Below are 20561 nucleotides of genomic sequence, written 5' to 3' on the forward strand. Positions count from 1 at the left end.
GTGGACGACGTGTTTCTTATATGGTCGGGAACAGAAGAAGAATTCGCAGATTTTGTCACCTTTCTCAATACTTCAAACAATATGAACTTAAAGTTTACGTCGAAAACCAGTAAAGAAAAACTTGAATTTCTTGATGTCCTTGTAATACCTGAGGGTAGAATCCTCCTCACAGAAGGCTTCCGAAAGCCAACGGCGGGTAACTCCTTGCTGCATTATAAAAGTTATAACCCACAACATGTAAAAACCGCAGTACCTTATGGACAATTCCTAAGACTGCGTCGTATAAACAGTACAGAAGAATCTTTTTTTTAAACAAGCCTCAGAATTATCTGATAGGTTGCAGCAAAGGGGTTACCCGCCGGAAGTTTTGGAAAAAGCTCTTAAAAGAGCATCAGTACAGAAAAGAGATACCCTGTTAAAAAAAGCAGTAGAAAAAACTGGAAAAAAATTTACATCTAATGTTACAAAAAAATCTACCTGTTTTTCATTTGTATTCAAGTACAGCCCTCTAGCTAATATTATTAAAAAAGCTATCTTTCGTTACTGGCCTCTGGTTCAAAAAGATCCCCTTTTATCAGATGTTACAATTGAAAAACCATTTGTCACCTTTAAAAAAGCAAAAAATATTGGAGATGTGTTAACACACAGCAGATTTGTATCACAAAATTGCAACTGGTTGAACAAATCCACATTAGTAGGTAACCACCGCTGTGGAAGTTGTAACTGGTGTAGCTTACTAAAAAAAAGGGAGGAATTTTTCCCTAGGGGGCTGCGATTTTTCAGTAAAGGATTTTTATCTGCTGCCGTACAGATTATGTAGTTTATGGAATCGTGTGCTCTTGTGGGCATTTTTACATTGGATGCACTGTGCGCCCCATGCACACACGATTCTGAGAACACATCCATTCCTTGAAAACGCTAAAGGGCTCCACAAGATTAATTAATCATGTATTAGAAGAACACAATGGAGATTCCAAAGTATTGGAATTCTTCGGAATAGAAAGAGTTAACATCAAAGACGGCGGTGATAGGAGAAAAGCATTGCTCCAGAGCGAAACAAGATGGATTTTGCGCACTAAGGCACAAGGCACTTTAGGGTTGAATGATAAGGTAGACCTAGCAATTTTTATCTAAAAGGTTATACCTGCATCTCCCTCTGGTTCTCTGCAAAGTTGTATTTGTTTTTAACTTGTCTGTGTTTCACTTTGGTTTTTTTTCTCTATGTCCCTTTGCACAGTTGTAAGTTAAGAGATAGGCCCATCTGCACCGGAGCACAGGTATTTAACCTGAGTTCCGGCGGTAGTAGGGGAGTGGTCTGAGGAAGTGCGCCTTGCACACGAAATAGCTATCACCGCTACGTGGACGGCGTCCAAGTCCTCCCTTGCCTTGTCTGTTACTATGCTGCACTTTATGGAATAAATAAGTTTGTTATACCACGATACTGGTGAGTGCCATTTTACCTTCTTTCATTGCTAAATTTGTAAATTACTTCTATAAAAAAAAAAAATCTTAATCCTACCAGTACTTATCAGTTGCTGCATGCTACAGAGGAAGTTTTGTAGTTCTTCCCAGTCTGACAACAGTGCTCTCCGCTGACACCTCTGTCCATGTCAGGAACTGTCCAGAGCAGAGCAGAGGTTTTTTTGTGGGGATTTGCTCCTACTCTGGACAGTTCCTGACACGGAGAGAGGTGTCAGCAGAGAGCACTGCGGTCAGACGGAAAAGAACAACTTAACTTCAGCAGCTGATAAGTACTGAAAGGATTACAATTTTTATATAGAATTAATTACAAATCTGTTTAACTTTCTGGCATCAATTGATTTCAAAGCATTTGTCTTCCACCAGAGTACCCCTTTAATTCCCAATACCATTCTATGTAACATACAAAAACAAAGATACAAAGCCTTTAAAATGGCTTTTGGATCATAAGAAATAATATGCACACACAAGAACATTTCTGGGCATTTACTTCACTGTGTCAGTATCTATATGATGAAAGCTCGTCGGTGTGATGGATCCAGTACTGTATAATATATATATATATATATATATATATATATCTTTGTACTTGAGTGAAGTCATTTCAGTAAGAGGGTTATGCTACTCTTAGCATCAAAGGCAGGGAATTGGGCATAAAATACTGTCACTTCGGTGACAAAGAAGCAGGATCCATTACAGCAAAAGTACTATACACACCAGTATATACCGCTTGCCTTTGCATCACGCCTGCTCATTGAATAATGGTTGTTACAGTATTTCACTTCTAAGAGACTGTAGAAGAATGCGTGGATGCATGTAATACACAATTTCATCCACATGGTGGCAGTAGCAGGACAAGCTTTGCCGTTTTCTTTTTTGCTTTGGTTCATCAGCCTTGTGTATTGTCTGGGCACAGAAGAAAAACTGACATTTTTTATATGGATTTTTTTTTAATCTTTAATTTTATGTAGACATTTTAACAGATAACATTGTAAAACAAAATGTTCATAAAAGAATGGTGAAAATTATTAAATATTTAAGTAGCCCGTCATTAGCTGGCTCTATTTGTTAAAGTCTACATTCTTACTTTACAGAGCAGTCTGCTAATGATAAACATAGATCATCCAGTAGTGAAATAACTTGTAATAGTAACAATAAAATGTTTTTCCAATAATCAAAAATTTTAAGAAGTACTCTGGAATTTTTTATTTATTTAATAATAATAATTTTTTTTTGCGTATATATTGTGCAGCATAGGCTTTTATTAGGGAATAATGTAGAGTTTCTTGTCAATGTTTTGTGCTTACCTATTTAAGCTGGTGTAGCAGGCATGAGAGAAACATTGCCATGAGGAAACAGTGATTTACCTATAATCACAATTGAGGTGTTTTATGGAGATCTATCGGCTGTATTTGCAGATTAAATGGATATTGCATTTTCACACATTTTACTACTATATTTTGGTAGTTTCTACTCAGTATTAGATGACCTGCAGCATAATGAATTGACCACAAGAAGTAGGAAGAGAGTCCCAGCAAAGGCATTGGGGGAGCGGCAGGAGATGCGTCCAGTTTGTATTTTTAAATGGCGACAAAAAAAAGGAGTATCCAGGAGTAAATCCAGGAGTACCCCTTTAATATACACTGTAACAATCAAGCATATTGGGGTGGTGGTGGTGGTGGTGGTGGGGGGGGGGGGATTTATCATTGGTCCTTGTGTGTAGTTCCTTTCCTCTTTCCTCTTTTCTCGCTTTATGATTAAAGTCTGCACAATGGGGGTTATTTACTAATGTGTTTTCAATGTTTTTCTGTCAGGTTTTGCAGCTGTCCTGACAAAAGGGGCATGACCCTGACATATTTCCTAAGGTTTCCACATAAAATGTGGTGGATTCGAGCTCTGGAAAACTCAACAGTTTAGAACTGTTGGAAAAAAAAAAAAAAAAAAAAAAGCAAAACATGGGAAAAATGTTTGTTTGTAAAACAGCACATTGAAAAAAAAATTTGGGAAACAGATGCAGCAATATTAAAGCGAAACTGTCACCAAAAATATGCTTGTGAAGCTGCACACACCGTACACTAGGGCTTCACAAGCATATTCTAGGCTTATCTTTAGTGGCACGTTAGGCTAGTTTATACTTACACAATAAAGCTTTATAATCCCCTCTGGAGTCAGACTGACAGTAGGGGAGGCGGAGCTTGGGGTCCGCCCTGCTCCGGGCTGCACCACCTCTTTCTACATACGTTGCGCAGTTGATTGAAAGGTTGGGTACACAGGCAGCAGAGCTACACAGGACCGCTGCAAGCAGGCAAGCCCTGTCTGTCAATCAACTGCATGATGTGGGAAGAAAGAGGCGGTGTGGCCCGGAGCAGAGCGGAGACCTAGCTCCGCCTCCCCTACTGTCAGTCTGACTCCCGAGAGGATTATAAAGCTTGATTGTGTAAGTATAAACTAGCCTAAGGTACCACTAAAGATATGCCTAGAATATGCTTGTGAAGCCCCAGTGCACGGTGTGCATATTCTGGGTGAACGTTTACAGACTGGAAAGAACTACACAACTTCCTCTGGAGCATACAGCAGCTGATGAGTACCGGAAGGCTTGACAGTTTTAAACAGACGTACTTCACAAACCTGTATCAATTTTGGGCACCAGTTGATTTGAAAAATCCCCCCCCCCCCGGAGTACCCCTTTAAATGCCCTATTTTTGGCAATGGTGATAGAATTTGTGAGAAGAGGTCATGGTGTCTGAGAAGGAGGCCTCAGTATAAGAATAATCCATGCACAAAGAGATCAATGTAGCCAAATACATGGGAGCAGCATTGTAAATAAATTGTTTTTTCACAAGTCTCTATTAACCTCTGGTATCCAAAAAAATGAAATACCATTTTAAACTGAAAAATGTCCTGTAATTTAAGTTCTGCAGGGAGCTGTGATTGAAATTTGGTTAAGGGTCCAGATAAGGTTAAGTAACCTCCGAAGCGGCTGACCAATTTCTGCAGTCACGTTGCTGTTGTGTTTAATATCCTGTCATGCTGTTTTATGAAGAGGAAAACGGGATGGAAATAACAATCAGTGAAGCAAAACCCCAGGGACCCAGTAACATCTGGCTCTTTACCAACGTCATACTGTGACATTAGTTATCATTCACTGGAGAACTGAAGAACTGATCTTCCCAATATTTTTATTATTATTTTGTATATATATATATATATATATATATATATATATATATATATATATATATACAGGGTGGGCCATTTATATGGATACACCTTAATAAAATGGGAATGGTTGGTGATATTAACTTCCTGTTTGTGGCACATTAGTATATGTAAGAGAGTAAACTTTTCAAGATGGGTGGTGACCATGGCGGCCATTTTGAAGTTGGCCATTTTGAATCCAACTTTAGTTTTTTCAATAGGAAGAGGGTCATGTGACACATCAAACTTATTGGGAATTTCACAAGAAAAACAATGTTGTGCTTGGTTTTAACATAACTCTATTCTTTCATGAGTTATTTACAAGTTTCTGACCACTTATAAAATGTGTTCAATGTGCTGCCCATTGTGTTGGATTGTCAATGCAACCCTCTTCTCCCACTCTTCACACACTGATAGCAACACTGCAGGAGAAATGCTAGCACAAGCTTCCAGTATCCGTATACACTGCTATATACTACTATATACACCGCAGGAGAAATGATAGCACAGGCTTCCAGTATCCATAGTTTCAGGTACTGCACATCTCGTATCTTCACAGCATAGACAATTGCCTTCAGATGACCCCAAAGATAAAAGTCTAAGGGGGTCAGATCGGGAGACCTTGGGGGCCATTCAACTGGATATGCGAAATTGCTACATGATGATGTGTTTCCCTCTTTATGCACTGAAGCTGGCACGTTCCCTGAGTTTTTCCAGTAAGATGGTGACCACCACATTATGGGTGTCAGGTCCGAGTATCCCTAGATGAACAGTTTCCTGGAAAGTGGATTGGTCATCGTGGGCCAGTTGAATGGCCCCCAAGGTCTCCCGATCTGACCCCCTTAGACTTTTATCTTTGGGGTCGTCTGAAGGCAATTGTCTATGCTGTGAAGATACGAGGTGTGCAGCACCTGAAACTACAGATACTGGAAGCCTGTGCTAGCATTTCTCCTGCGGTGTATATAGTAGTATATAGCAGTGTATACGGATACTGGAAGCCTGTGCTAGCATTTCTCCTGCGGTGTATATAGTAGTATATAGCAGTGTATACGGATACTGGAAGCTTGTGCTAGCATTTCTCCTGCGGTGTTGCTATCAGTGTGTGAAGAGTGGGAGAAGAGGGTTGCATTGACAATCCAACACAATGGGCAACACATTGAACACATTTTATAAGTGGTCAGAAACTTGTAAATAACTCATGAAAGAATAAAGTTACATTAAAACCAAGCACATCATTGTTTTTCTTGTGAAATTCCCAATAAGTTTGGTCACATGACCCTCTTCCTATTGAAAAAACTAAAGTTGGATTCAAAATGGCCGAATTCAAAATGGCCACCATGGTCACCACACATCTTGAAAAGTTTCCCCCCTCACATATACTAATGTGCCACAAACAGGAAGTTATTATCACCAAACATTCCCATTTTATTAAGGTGTATCCATATAAATGGCCCACCCTGTATATATCTATATACACACACATACATACACAGCGTAATATATATATATATATATATATATATATATATATATATATATATATAGTCTAGATAAAATGTAATCATTGGATGATACTTATACAAAGCTATACCATCTTTCCAACATGCCATTCTGTATTAATGACAGCAGTGTGAAATTGTTATAAAAAATAATGAAAACTGAATAAAGTGCATTCTGATAAGTCAACCTTAGAGGGTACCCTTGTCCTGAGAATACACCATGCAGAGCCTCCAGTGTTAGGGTGTACATGGAGATTTTTCCAGACATTTCTGTAACAATGTAATGTGGAGATCATGTTCTAACAAGGTTCCACCGTACAAAAAGAGAACTGCAGGCCAAACAAATCACATGTGCCTAACATTTCTCACATATCAATACTGCATTAATCTTGATAGTTACAGCTGAGGAACAAGCACTTAAAGGGATTTAAAAAAAAATTAACTGGTGCCAGAAAGTTAAACAGATATGTAAATTACTTCTACTTCTTAATTCTTAATTCTTCCAATACTTATCAGCTGCTATATGCTACAGAGGAAGTTATTTTATTTTTGTATTTCTTTTCTGCTAGGACCCTCACAATCTTCAAAATGGAGCCCCAACTCTCCCCACTACATGGAGCTGTAGAGGACATGTGCTCAATGAACTGTCAATGGAAATTCTAGATATACCTGGGTACATTGCCTTGGTATCTCTGGCTCTTTAAAGGACAATGCATAGAGCACAAGTTGTCTACAGCGCCATTAAGCACGGCATGTCAGGACCCCGTTCTGGAGACAGCAGGGTGTCCAAGCAGTCAGGAGTTTCCCATTGCATGCGAATGGGAAACTCTATTCACATAGACAGGATATGGATTTTTATTGGAAATAATTAGGTTTTCAATGATAAATGCTTACAAAATCCTTGTCAAATCCAACCCCTGTGAACATTCCTTAATGGGGTTATCCAGAAATAGAAAAACACAGCAAATTTCTTTAAAAAAAAACAGCTCCCTGTCTGTCTCCAGGTTGTGGGTGATTCTGCAGCTCAGTTCCATTGAAGTGAATGGAGCCAAGTTGTAAAACCACACCCAAACAGGAGACAGATGGGGAGCTGTTTTTGAAAGAAATTAGCTGTGTTTTTCTATTCCTGGTTAACCCCTTTATCAGTACTAACTGTTTTCTTTCCATCTCCTCAGCACTTAAACCGTGGGCCGTATTTTGTCTTTAGAAAGTAAATAGCTCAATAACACTGGTGCTCTCTATGATATACAGGCCATTTTACTAACCCTTACCATTTTGCTTGTACTGTATAAAATCATATCGCAGTTTACATTGGAAAAACTGCAAGTAAATGCAGTAACTTGATCTACCGAAGCCAGGAGACAAACTGCACTCCGTGTCAATTGTACAACGAAACGCGCATTTGCTAGACTTGATACATCACCCTATACATCAAAAATACAAGGGCTATTTATGTTCAAGGCACAGAAAGTGATGCATACCTTTCTGAAAGCTGACTGCAGATGCAATTTGAAAAACAAGACACAAAGATCTGTCACAAAAATGCTATCAATGCCCTTTGCCACATTTCATATGGGAACGATATTGGCATCCGAAGGGCCGAAGGACTTTAATGTTGTTGTATGGAGGCCTAATGTATGGTTTTATTACTGTAAAATGTCAGCTATCATTCAAGCTGCTCTATTTTTTCAATTCAATTCGTCCTACCTTCATAAAGCCAGTCACTCAGCCCGTTAAAAATGACTCCTTCTTTGCCAGTGGAGACCAAGCGAATGGGGCGGCTGTCAGCATTCATTTTATAAAAGATGTTATTTTCAAATATAAAAATCTGGAAATAAAGAACAAGAGAAATTTTAGCGGTCAGATAGTAGGATTTATTCCAGTTAATCTATGTGAATGTATCAAATAAATCAAACACTATTACTTTATGTTAGGGATAGGGAACTATGTGAAGTCCATAAATAAAGAAGATGACCTGCCATGGCTGGAGGCTCCACGGAGCGGCATGTCTTTTGTAATGTAAAGTTTATATCCAACTTATTCCTTTGAATCCACTTTGTCAGTAAGAATTTTTCTTTAGGGTGCATTCCCACAGGGCTTATACGCAGCGTATTTGACGCTGCGCAAAATTTATGGCAGCAGCGGGAAATACGCTGCGTATCCCTTGCTCACTATACACACAGGGCTTTCCGGCAGCAGCCCTATGTGTGTAGTGAGTTTTGGAGGCGGAGCCATATGCCGGCGTGTCCGTGACGCGCGGCTCCGCCTCCAAAACTCACTGCACACATAGGGCTGCTGCCGGAAAGACCTGTGTGTATAGTGAGCAAGGGATACGCAGCGTATTTCCCGCTGCTGCCATAAATTTTGCGCAGCGTCAAATACGCTTTCTCCTTTTTTGATTTGGTACACTTATCACTTGCCTTTACTTATTCTTCCACTCTGCGCCTGCACGCTTTCTTCTCTATGTTTCGCTTGCGCCGTTTGATTCGGACTGCGCCTGCGCTCTCCTGCTTGGGAGCCCGGTCATGTGGTTGATGTACCACATGACCGTATGCGATTGCGATAGAACTCAGTGCGCCAGCGCACGCGTTCTTCAAGCCCGGTCACGTGATCACATTGATCATGTGACTCGGCTCTTTACCGGAAGTACGCCAACGGCGTCCCGGATATGTGAGCTCTGGCGGACACTAGCTCCAGGCAAACCCGGAACATCATTGGATATAGCCTGATCCTATGGGCGGGGATACTTTTTAAGATGTATTGATTGGGGAAATTTATGTCAATCTTGATGTGATGAGATGTAATTGGCTGTGATGCGGCATATAAGGCCAGTGAGAAGGTAGGATAGCCACACCCCCTGAGGAAGCCATTTAGTGGTGAAACGATCGTTGGGGTTGGTAGGTAAGGTCTGGCATACTTGTTCCCTCTGGTCCTTGGGTTTGATCCCTTTGTTTATTCTCTCCCTGCCCTCGTGCTTGCGTTCAGCAGCCATTTGGTGCGTCTCCACCTCTGACATATACTTTGATTGCCCTTTGACCTCGTATTTATATCTATATTTATTACCTCTCTATACTCAGTTCTAGTCCTCACCTACCCATCTGTAGTATTTTCTGGTGCCTTGTTTTTATTATGTACTTGTGCTATCGTCTTTTAATTAATGATATACTTCAATAAAGATTTAGTTAACTTTCTTCCATTTCTTGTTTAGTTATTCACTTGTGCATAATTTTTTCTGTATTTTTGGTGGTGCTTTTTTAAATGCTGCTAACTTCCCAAGTGCTAAAATCCCCCCCCCCCCCCTCTCCGGATAACCCATTTTACAAGCCAGACACTCCCTAGAAGAAGAGTTTATCCATCTTTTGACCGCTGTTTTGGTGTTTTTGACAGTACAGAGCAGAATGGTGACTGACTGCAGAGAGGCCTATCACTGTGGAACCAAATAGGGAATGTATCTTCTTGAGAAGAATGCCTTAACCCCTTAATGACCCTGTAAATTAACATTTTTGCAGCTTTTATAGCCATAACTCTTTCATTTTTCCCATCGATACAAGGGCATGTTTTTTGTGGGACCAGTTGTACATTGTATGATTCACCTTTTATAAAATATGCAGCAAAAATAAATAAATAAATAAATAAATAAAACAAAAAGCAAATATTTGATTCCAATAATACCCAGTTTGACATAGCTAGAACCTTTTGATCACTTTTAATTCTTTTTTATGGGATGTGAGGTGTTACAATTCTGGTGTTTTATTTTGTTTTTGTTTATGTGGAATCAATAAAGTTATTTTTTAATAGTTCACACAACTACGTACACCTTATTAACAAACATTCATTGTACGTATACCCAGGGCTCAAGTCCTGCAGGAACGCATGGGAACAGAGTTCCTGCACTTTTCCCCCAGCAGGAACACTGTTCCCATTATCAGGAGTCAAGCCCTTGAGTTCCCACACTTTTTTCCCAGGACTTGCCCCCTGCATATACCCATCAACAAAGCACTTGATTTGAATGCAAAATGAGTTGTGAAGCTGTATATATCATATAAAAATAAAAAGAGTGGAATAATTTGGCATCTTTTCTTGCTCTACATGAGCACTTGAGCACATTAATGTACTGGAATGTATACAGAAGATCTCGATGATGACACCTGAAGTTTTTTGTAGACCCCTCTTTTTTAATAATTGAGAAAAAAAAGAAAAAGAAAAAACTAACGAATTGTAATTAAGCATAACCATAATATGATAGACAATAGAATTTAACCATTTTCTGATTTTATATCACATCTCCAGTCCCTATAGTGTTTTGCCATTATCAGTTGATAGGTCATTTACATTTTATTCCATATGTATAAAGACAGGGGATTAATACATTCATTACTTAAATCACCTCTTTGGATGACAAGCGTCTGCCTCGTGATTTGCATAGTAATTTTGTGAGGATCCTTCAGCCAAGAAGTGCTTTAATTTGTTTCAAGGAAGCCCATTTACGAGAGAGCATTTTATGTTGACCTGCTAACAATCCATTTAAAGGTTAGAGCCTGAGGGAAGCCGCCTTTTACTGCATTACATCTGTCAGAGGCCTTTTTTATAAGACTGTCTTGTCCGAGAGTTAAAGAGTTTTAAATTCACTGTAAAGTTTGCATCTTGGATGGTGCCTTATCCAGCTCTATACCTTAAAGGTGTACTCCACCCCTAGACAACCTATCCCCTATCCTAAGGATAGGGGATAAGATGTCTGATAGTGGGGGTCCCGCCGCTGGGGACCCCCCCCCCCCCCCCCCCCGATCTCCCTACGGCACCTGGCATTCTTTTAGAGTGCCGGGTGAAGTGCCGGAAGCTCGTGCAGTCACAGCCGTGCCCCTCCCATAGACTTGTATTGAGCGGACATGGCCGTCAAGAGTGGGGCGTGACCGTGATGTCACGACCCTCCATCCCGCATTGCCAGTCATCCGGCACGGAGCAAAGCTCGCTCCGTGCACTGGATGTCTAGGGTGCTGCAGCCGAGATCACAAGGGTCCCCATTTGGATAGGGGATAAGATGTCTAGGGGTGGAGTACCCCTCTAACTGAATTGTCCACAATGGTTGTATAACAAATGGATGAATTCCGCAAGACAGAAGTACAAGTTGTCTTCCTTATCTGTATTTTACCTTGCCACCTCTTTATCTGATAGAGTGGATGGATTGGGCCAGGTCTCCATGCTGACACATGAGCAAGCCATTAGCTTCTCTACGGTGTTCCACCAATATTACATCTCATGCACCCAGATGGATCAGGGTTCTTGTGGTCAAAAATATGCACGGGATGCATATGTTCGATGGTGATCAAACCGGTATCTCTTAAGTTTCCATAAATTTATCCTATCTTGGCAAAGAAGTTTTAGTTTAGAGCAGAAGGACAAAGTGTTGATGCAGAAGAATTAGATTAAACTGGCCATATGGTTGAGTCATTGACTTACCTACTATATGGACTCAAAGCTAGATTTATTAAAGGGCTGTATTAATCTAGAGCTAGAAAGTCATGAACTAAGCCTCCGGCTTCTGTTATCTTTATGTGCCATCATTATTATTTGAATTATTTAAGGGGTTCTAAACCTTTTTTTTCTTCTAAGCAAGGCCAAGACCAGGGGTATTCCAGGAATTTTTTTTATTTGACTATGCTACAGAGGCAGTAAAGTTAGTGTAGTTCATAATATAGTTTCTTCACCTGTGTGTGATGGTTTTCTCACAATTCTTATCTGATTTTCACGCCAATAGTTATTTTTAACAGCATACAAAATTACTGTTGTCTCAGAATTTTCCCAGGTTGCAATGCGGTCTAGACCTGACTCACTAGTCAGCTGATGACAGGGAGCCTGTCTGCTTCAATGGGTGGAGGGATCGCTTGGTGGGAGAGAGATCAATCTGCAACTAATGCAACAGCTGTAGGCACCCTGATTGAAAACCACAGGTCTTTGAATGGATGCAGCTCATTTATGTTTCAATGGGTGGGGTGGCTGATGTGTGGGAGGGAGGAAAATGGAATTATGGGATTTGTAGTAAAAAAAAAAGAGAAGTCAAACAGGAAATACCAGTTCACAAAAAGCTAGCCACAGTATTATGGTAATCTCACAGCATAGCCATTTAGCCCCATGACAAGCGCGGATCCTTCCTGAGCATGTCCATTGCTGCCTACCAGGTACATACTAAAATCACCTTATGGTGGAGAACCCCTTTAAATAAATAATATATAAAGAATGAACTTGGTGCTGCAGCATGCACAGGAGGTCTGCTTGTTTGATCATCTAGGAAGAGGCAGTTTTTATGACTCATTCTTATCACGGAAGAAAGAAAAGTCCGATGCTCTATTATAAGTTAAAAGGATTTCCCAGAATTCATTAGGATCTGTTTGAAAACAGACCCGTCAGTCTGTCATGGCTTCTTCTGCTGCGGAAATCCTGATTCCAGAGTCTGCAGAAAGAATAGACATATCTCTACTTTGTGTGGAGTCTGCACGGAAATGCATTGCCGTCTGAGACAGCGCACTTCCAAGCGGTCCTAGCCCCGACATGTTCTGTTGTCGGGGAATGTTCTGCTGTTGGGGAAATGTTCACATGGAAATTCTCTTTTGTGAACATAGCCTAAATGATGTCTAGATCTTTTGGGGTCTTGCAAAGTTCACATAAGAGCATATAACATGATCCTCATATGGTCAGGATGTCCTCTGGAAATAAATTATGAAAGTTCACATTCAATCACTACGAACAGAGATCATGCCATCATACCCCAACATCTCAGTACCTGTTGACCTATAGATTGGTTCCCCTTCACCTCCTTTTCACTAATTGTAGAAGAACAGGACCTTTTAGTTTTTTTGTCCTCGCTTAGGGCAGGACTGGCTCTTCCCATTGGACTTATTTCAGCTGCCATTATAATACAGTACATATACTCTTATGGGTAATCAATAGGCTGTTGGCAAGTGGAGAAAGAAAAGACATATAGCTATGCTCCATTAGAATGCAGTCTATTTTGAGTGGCAACTAAATAACATTGTTGGTAGATTTTTTATATCAGCATCCTAAAAGCCATAAATATCCCCATTAATGTGGCTGTATTTGCCATTAATGTAGCTGTATAAGGGCTTTTTTCCCACAATGAGTTATACTTTTAAAAAGCGCCACTTTGTGGTAAATATTGTTTCTCACCTCACACAGTTTAAGCTCTGCGTCCCAGCGAATGGCCACAGCTCCTGCCGACAGCTGCGCCATCTTGAAAGACCCTACTACTGATTTCAGCTGCAGCTCTTCTTCTTTTTCTAGATAGCAGCATCGCTTTGCCAGACAACCTACCTGCCTCTTGTTTATGTATTTCCTCTATTACAATTGACACCTTAAATTGACTCTGATTCTTACTTTGGCTTTGCCCCTGCCTACACTCCTGTCTTGTTGAATTGTCAGCCTGGTCCTTGTTGTTTTACACTTGGTTCTAAACTTTGGCTCCACTCCTGACTATGTTTCTGCATTATAGTAACATAGTAAAATAGTTCATAAGGTTGAAAAAAGACCAGAGTCCATCAGGTTCAACCTATAACCCCAATGAGTCCCTAATGAGTCTCTACTGAGTTGATCCAGAGGAAGGCAAAAAAAAAAAAACTAGAGGTAAAAATTCCTTCCCGACTCAGAATAAATCTCTGGATCAATGTTCTGTCCCTATAATTCTAGTATACATAACCGGTGATGTAATTATTCTTCAAAAATGCATCCAGACCCCCTTTTGAACTATTTTACAGAGTTCACCATGACCATCTCCCCCGGGAGAGAGTTCCACAGTCTCACTGCTCTTACAATAAAGAACCCCCGTCTGTGCTGGTGTAGAAACCTTCTTTCCTCTAGACGTAGAGGATGCCCCCTTGTTATAGATACAGTCCTGGGTATAAATAGATCATGGGAGAGATCTCTGTACTGTCCCCTGATATATTTATACATAGTTATTAGGTCGCCCCTAAGCCTTTTTTTTTCTAAACTAAAAAAAAACAAATTCTGATAATCTTTCTGGGTACTGGAGTCTTCCCATTCCCCGTATTACCCTGGTGTCCTGTCTTTGAACCCTCTCCAGCTCCACTATATCTTTCTTGTACACTGGTGCCCAGTACTGTACACAGTATTCCATGTGTGGTCTGACTGGTGATTTGTACAGCAGTAAAATTATTTACTTGTCACGGGCATCTATGCCCCTATTGATGCACCCCATGATTTTATTTGCCTTGGCAGCAGCTGCCCGACACTGGTCACTACAGCTAAATTTACTATAAACTAAGACTCCCAAGTCCTTTTCCATGTCAGTTGTCCCAAGTGTTCTCCCATTTAATACATAATCCCAGCCCCGATTCTTCTTCCCCATGTGCATTACCTTACATTTATCAGTGTTGAACCTCATCTGCCACTTCCCAGCCCAAACCTCCAACCTATCCAGATCCATTTGTAACAGTGCACTGTCCTCTATAGTGTTTACTGCTTTACAGAGTTTAGTATCATCTGAAAAGATTGCTACTTTACTATTCAACCCCTCTACAAGGTCATTAATGAATATATTAAATAGGACAGGATCCAAGACTGACCCCTGTGGTACCCCACTAGTAACAGTCACCCAATCAGAATAATTACCATTAATAACCACCCTCTGTTTCCTATCACTGAGCCAGTTACTTACCCACTTGCACACATTCTCCCCCAGCCCAATCCTTCTCATTTTATGCACCATCCGCTTATGTGGCACTGTATCAAATGCTTTGGAAAAATCCAGATATACGACATCCAGCGATTCCCCCTGGTCCAGTCTGGAGCTCACCTCCTCATAAAAGCTGATCAGGTTAGTTTGACAGGACCGATCCCCCATAAATCCATGCTGATATGGAGTCATACATTTATTTTTATCAAGATACTCCAAAATAGCATCTCTTAGAAAACCCTCAAACAATTTACATACAACGGAGGTTAAACTAACAGGCCTACAATTCCCTGGGTCACCTTTTGTCCCCTTTTTAAATATTGGCACCACATTTGCCATGCGCCAGTCCTGGGGAACAGTCCCTGTTACTATGGAGTCCCTGAATATTAAAAATAGGGCTCTGTCTATTACATTACTTAATTATTTTAGAACACGGGGGTGATGATGCCATCTGGACCAGGTGAATTGTCTATTTTGACTTTTTATCCACTGGCCTGTTACATCTTGACCGCTCCACTGGTATTCAGCTCTGGAATTGTTCCTGACTACTCCATTGCTGTGTCAGTGCTGCCACTTGTGACTATCCAGGACACAGCAACCTGGGGGATTTTTTTTCTGCAGAAAAGTTCATACATCATTGCAGGGATTAAGGGGGTTTCCTGTCCACTTTGATAAAATTACCCAAAATAAATATGTTCTTACTTTATTCTAGTCTTTATGATAGCAGTGCTACTAAATAGAGCCCCCCAGAGTACTTGAGCACTTAGGTGGGCCCTGTATGATTAAAGGTTCTATGAATGACATACAATATGAACAGATTTCCATACACATATCCTTTTCATAATTTGGGGAAAAAATATTGGCAAACATAATATGTGGACTTTCTTCCAACATGTAAGCAATTTTACCACTTCACCCTTGTTTTGGCCTCCATATCTGTACATTTATTTCCAGCACTCTTTTCCCATTCTGCACAGAGATAACAATGCTTTATACATCTATGACATGAAAACAAACTTGTTCCTGGGGCAATTTAAAAATAAAACATGTTTTGCAACGTTTGTTACATATTTCCAGGGGCTTTTTTGTGCTGTCAGAGAATAAGCATTCGGCAGCCTCGTACAGATTTTTATAATGACAGCATAGTTTGTCAGTGTAGCCTAAGACCTCATAAAGATTTTACAAAAGGTACTGGGAGATTTGTGGCTTAGATATTTTGATATAGTATGATTGGTCTGTACATTCATGTCTCGTTACAATAGGCAAAGCTTTGGACACATCTGTCATAGTCCCTGCTTCTTATTAGCAAGGACTTTTAGGACAAGGAAAACTTGTTTTCTTATTCACAGCTACCTGATACATATTTTTCTACCAAGGACGGTAATAACTTGCACTACAATCAATTTCATAGGTATTATTAATACATACAATACAACACATAATAAGACAAGACTGATAACAGCAATAGAAGTGCTTATCAGTGAAGTGCCACCAACCTGTCCTTTTCATATAGAGTAGGAAACTGACGCTCGGTAGCCTTGAACTTTGGTCTGCATGCATGTTATCCTTTACAGTCCCAATTAAAACTTCAATACACAAGGAAATTCTGTGTTGTTAAAAGTCTCAAATTTTGGCAAACATGGTATTAACAATAAAACTTCAGATTTTTCTTTTCTTTATGGTGGGCCTATGAGTCTCTTGGAAAGTTAAATATGGAAGTTCTGAAGCATATTTCCTAAAGCCACAACTTTTCAGTATATAATTTACAATTTTGATTTAAGTGACTTTTGATTTGAGGTTTAAGTGACACTTCAAGATCTGAACTTTTAGGTTATGTGCACTCCCTGTGCTAGCGCAGTGCAATTTTCCAATTTTGTTCAAAATGTTGCGCAAACTCCCATTTTGCTAAACTATTTTTTGCACTCTGCACTGGAGCAGGGATTTTTACATTTTCCCCATGTTTCCTGGCCATAAAATGACCAAAAAAAGCTGTATTTTACCACCGAGTTCTTCTGAACTAAATGGAAAAAGGCCTCCAAATCCCCACACATATTAATTTTAAGTACCATAATTGCTTGTTTATGAGATTACACTGATTATAAATTAACCCCCTAAACTATGGATCTTATTAAAATAAAAACATTCTATTTCATGCCCCCTCATTCCATGCCCCTAATACCAAGTAGCCTCATACCATATCCCCTCATACCATGTCCCCTCATACCATGCTCCCTCATTACATGTCCCCTCATATCATGTCCCCTCATACCATGTCCCCTCATACCATGTCCCCTCAATCCATATCCCCTCAATCCATATCCCCTCATACCATGTCCCCTCATACCATATCCCCTCATACCATGTCCCCTCATTACATGTCCCCTCATACCATGTCCCCTCATATCATGTCCCCTCATACCATGTCCCCTCATACCATGTCCCCTCATATCATGTCCCCTCATACCATGTCCCCTCATATCATGTCCCCTCATACCATGTCCCCTCATACCATGTCCCCTCAATCCATATCCCCTCAATCCATATCCCCTCATACCATGTCCCCTCATACCATATCCCCTCATACCATGTCCCCTCATTACATGTCCCCTCATACCATGCTCCCTCATTACATGTCCCCTCATATCATGTCCCCTCATACCATGTCCCCTAAATCCATATCCTCTCAATCCATATCCCCTCATACCATGTCCCCTCATACCATGTCCCCTCATACCATGTCCCCTCATACCATATCCCCTCATACCATGCCCCTCATTTCATGTCCCCTCATATCATGTCCCCTCATACCATATCCCCTCATACCATGTCCCCTCATTACATGTCCCCTTATACCATGACCCTCATTTCATGTCCCCTCATATCATGTCCCCTCATTACATGTCCCCTCATACCATGCTCCCTCATTACATGTCCCCTCATATCATGTCCCCTCATATCATGTCCCTTCATACCATGTCCCTTCATACCATGTCCCCTCAATCCATATCCCCTCATACCATGTCCCCTCATACCATGTCCCCTCATACCATATCCCCTCATACCATGCCCCTCATTTCATGTCCCCTCATATCATGTCCCCTCATACCATATCACCTCATACCATGTCCCCTCATACCATGTCCCCTCATACCATGACCCTCATTACATGTCCCCTTATACCATGACCCTCATTTCATGACCCCTCATACCATGTCCCCTCAATCCATATCCCCTCATACCATGTCCCCTCATACCATGTCCCCTCATTACATGTCCCCTCATACCATGCCCCTCATTTCATGTCCCCTCATATCATGTCCCCTCATACCATGACCCCTCATACCATGTCCCCTCATTACATGTCCCCTCATACCATGTCTCCTCATATCATGTCCCCTCATACCATGCCCCCTCATACCATGACCCCTCATACCATGTCCCCTCAATCCATATCCCCTCATACCATGACCTCTCATACCATGTCCCCTCAATCCATATCCTCTCATACCATGTCCCCTCATACCATATCCCCTCATACCATGTCCCCTCAATCCATATCCCCTCATACCATGTCCCCTCAATCCATATCCCCTCATACCATGCCCCCTCAATCCATATCCCCTCATACCATGTCCCCTCAATCCACATCCCCTCATATCATGCCCCCTCATTCCATGCCCCCTCATATCATGCCACCTGATTCAATGTCCCCTCATATCATGCCCCCTCATTCAATGTCCCCTCATACCATCTGGGAGCTTCTCTACAGCATTCTCTATCCTCCCATGTGGCTCTGCTGCATATATCCATATCATAGAGCGCTGAGAGGAAAGTTACTTCATCAAGTAAAACATCCCTTTTTCCTAGCACTAGGCACTACTGGGAGGTGCACACTGGAGCTGGGTTGCCGCATAAAAGGAGCCGTGTCACGGCTAAAGAGCTGACAGCTTCCATGTGGCTACCGAAAAGGACCAGGAGCCTGGCAGCTGCTGCAAGGTAACATATGCAATACATTTTGCCGGCACAGCCCCTAATGCCTGAATTAAAAAAAAACTCATCTTATAAATCGACCAAATAAAATTAAGTGTCAGACCTTTTTTATGGTCATTTACTTAAAATAAAACTATATGTTGGCACATAATTTGGGCCATAGATGGTCCATAAACTAGAAATACTGCCATAAATCAGCTAAATGAATGTGTTTAGAAAAGGCCCAAATGTGCACAACACATTTATTTTTTTTTATACAAAATTTTTTTGTGGTGTAAAATACAATGCATTGTTTCACATAACAACCAAACCTCAGCGACATTTTTTCCAGAAAACTTAAAAACCATAAGCTAAACTCTGATTGGTTGCTATGTGGCCAGACGTAATATGTCATAAGTCACATGGTCTTCAGGAGGAGTAGCTATGCTGCATTGGGTGGGTGGATAACATTACTTCAGTAAATTCCTTCCACTCTGCTGTCTACTCACTTATTGTAGCATAGCTACGCCCCCAGGAGACCATGTGACATATAACATGTTGTCTTTGGCCACATGGAATTCTGGTAAAAGGTCAGAGACAACAATCAAATCAAATAAAATAACAACTTGTACTACATCACTTCGGGTGATGGGTGTGGGTCCAGTGCCTGGAAACGTAACAAAGTGGCACACGGAGGTAATAGTATTACACAGTATTATACCTTGGCATCATGGACTTAAAGGGGTACTCTGGTGAAAACCTTTTTTCTTTTAAATCAACTGGTGGCAGAAAGTTAAATATATTTGTAAATGACTTCTATTAAAAAATCTTAATCCTTCCAGTACTTATTAGCTGCTGAATGCTACAGAGGAAATTCCTTTCTTTTTGGAACACTGATGACATCACGAGCACAGTGCTCTCTGCTGACATCTCTGTCCATTTTAGCAACCATGCATAGCAGATGTATGCTAAGGGCAGCATGGTGGCTCAGTGGTTAGCACTTCTGCCTTGCAGTGGTGGGGACTTGGGTTCAAATCCTACTAAGGACAACAATAAATAAAGCGTTATTATTATTATAATAACGTCAGCAGAGAGCACTGTGGTCGTGATGTCATCAGAGAGCATTCCAAAAAGAAAATAATTTCCTCTGTTGTATTCAGCAGCTAATAAGTACAGATTTTTTAATAGAAGTAATTTACAAATTTGTTTAACTTTCTGCCACCAGTTGATTTAAAAGAAAAAAGGTTTTCACCGGAGTACCCCTTTAAAGGCTGAAGAAAAATATCCTGGAACATCCCTTTAAAGGGATGGCCTAAGATTAGAAAATTGTGGCGTCTTCCTTACAAAAACCTAACACAATTGCGCTTGCTAGGTGGGTAGGGGGACAACTAAATAAACCATTACAATAACTCCAGGCCAAAGCCCGGAACTTAAAAAAAAAAAAAAACCCTCTTAATACCCTTCCCCTAAAATTAACCCAAAACAGGGTAAAACTAATACTGTGATTCACAGGTATACCCAATACACTAGGGACTTATACCTATTGGTGATGGACAAGGGTTAACCTTTGTTTCTTTCTAATGGAATTCTACTGCAGAATTTCTGTGGCAGAAACATCTTCCGCAGAAATTCAGCTTCCAGCCTCCGCAGAACATTGACAAGTCAATTCTTTCTGAGGGATCTTCTCCAAAATGCATAAAGGAGGCGGTGAG

The 20561-nt window shown here is 40.7% G+C and overlaps 1 protein-coding gene across 3 annotated transcripts in view; it reads right to left on the minus strand.

Moving 5' to 3' along the window:
- The window catches only part of DPP6 (dipeptidyl peptidase like 6), a 1248955-nt gene that overhangs the window by 146124 nt on the left and 1082270 nt on the right, over positions 1-20561 (minus strand). For all 3 annotated transcript variants that reach the window (XM_056519599.1, XM_056519600.1, XM_056519601.1), the window contains exon 8: positions 7884-8004. In XM_056519599.1, coding sequence (XP_056375574.1) covers positions 7884-8004 — 121 coding nt within the window. The remainder of the gene's footprint in view (positions 1-7883; positions 8005-20561) is intronic.

This window comes from Hyla sarda, chromosome 5 (assembly GCF_029499605.1).
Source record: "Hyla sarda isolate aHylSar1 chromosome 5, aHylSar1.hap1, whole genome shotgun sequence".
NCBI classification, from domain to species: Eukaryota; Metazoa; Chordata; class Amphibia; order Anura; family Hylidae; genus Hyla; species Hyla sarda.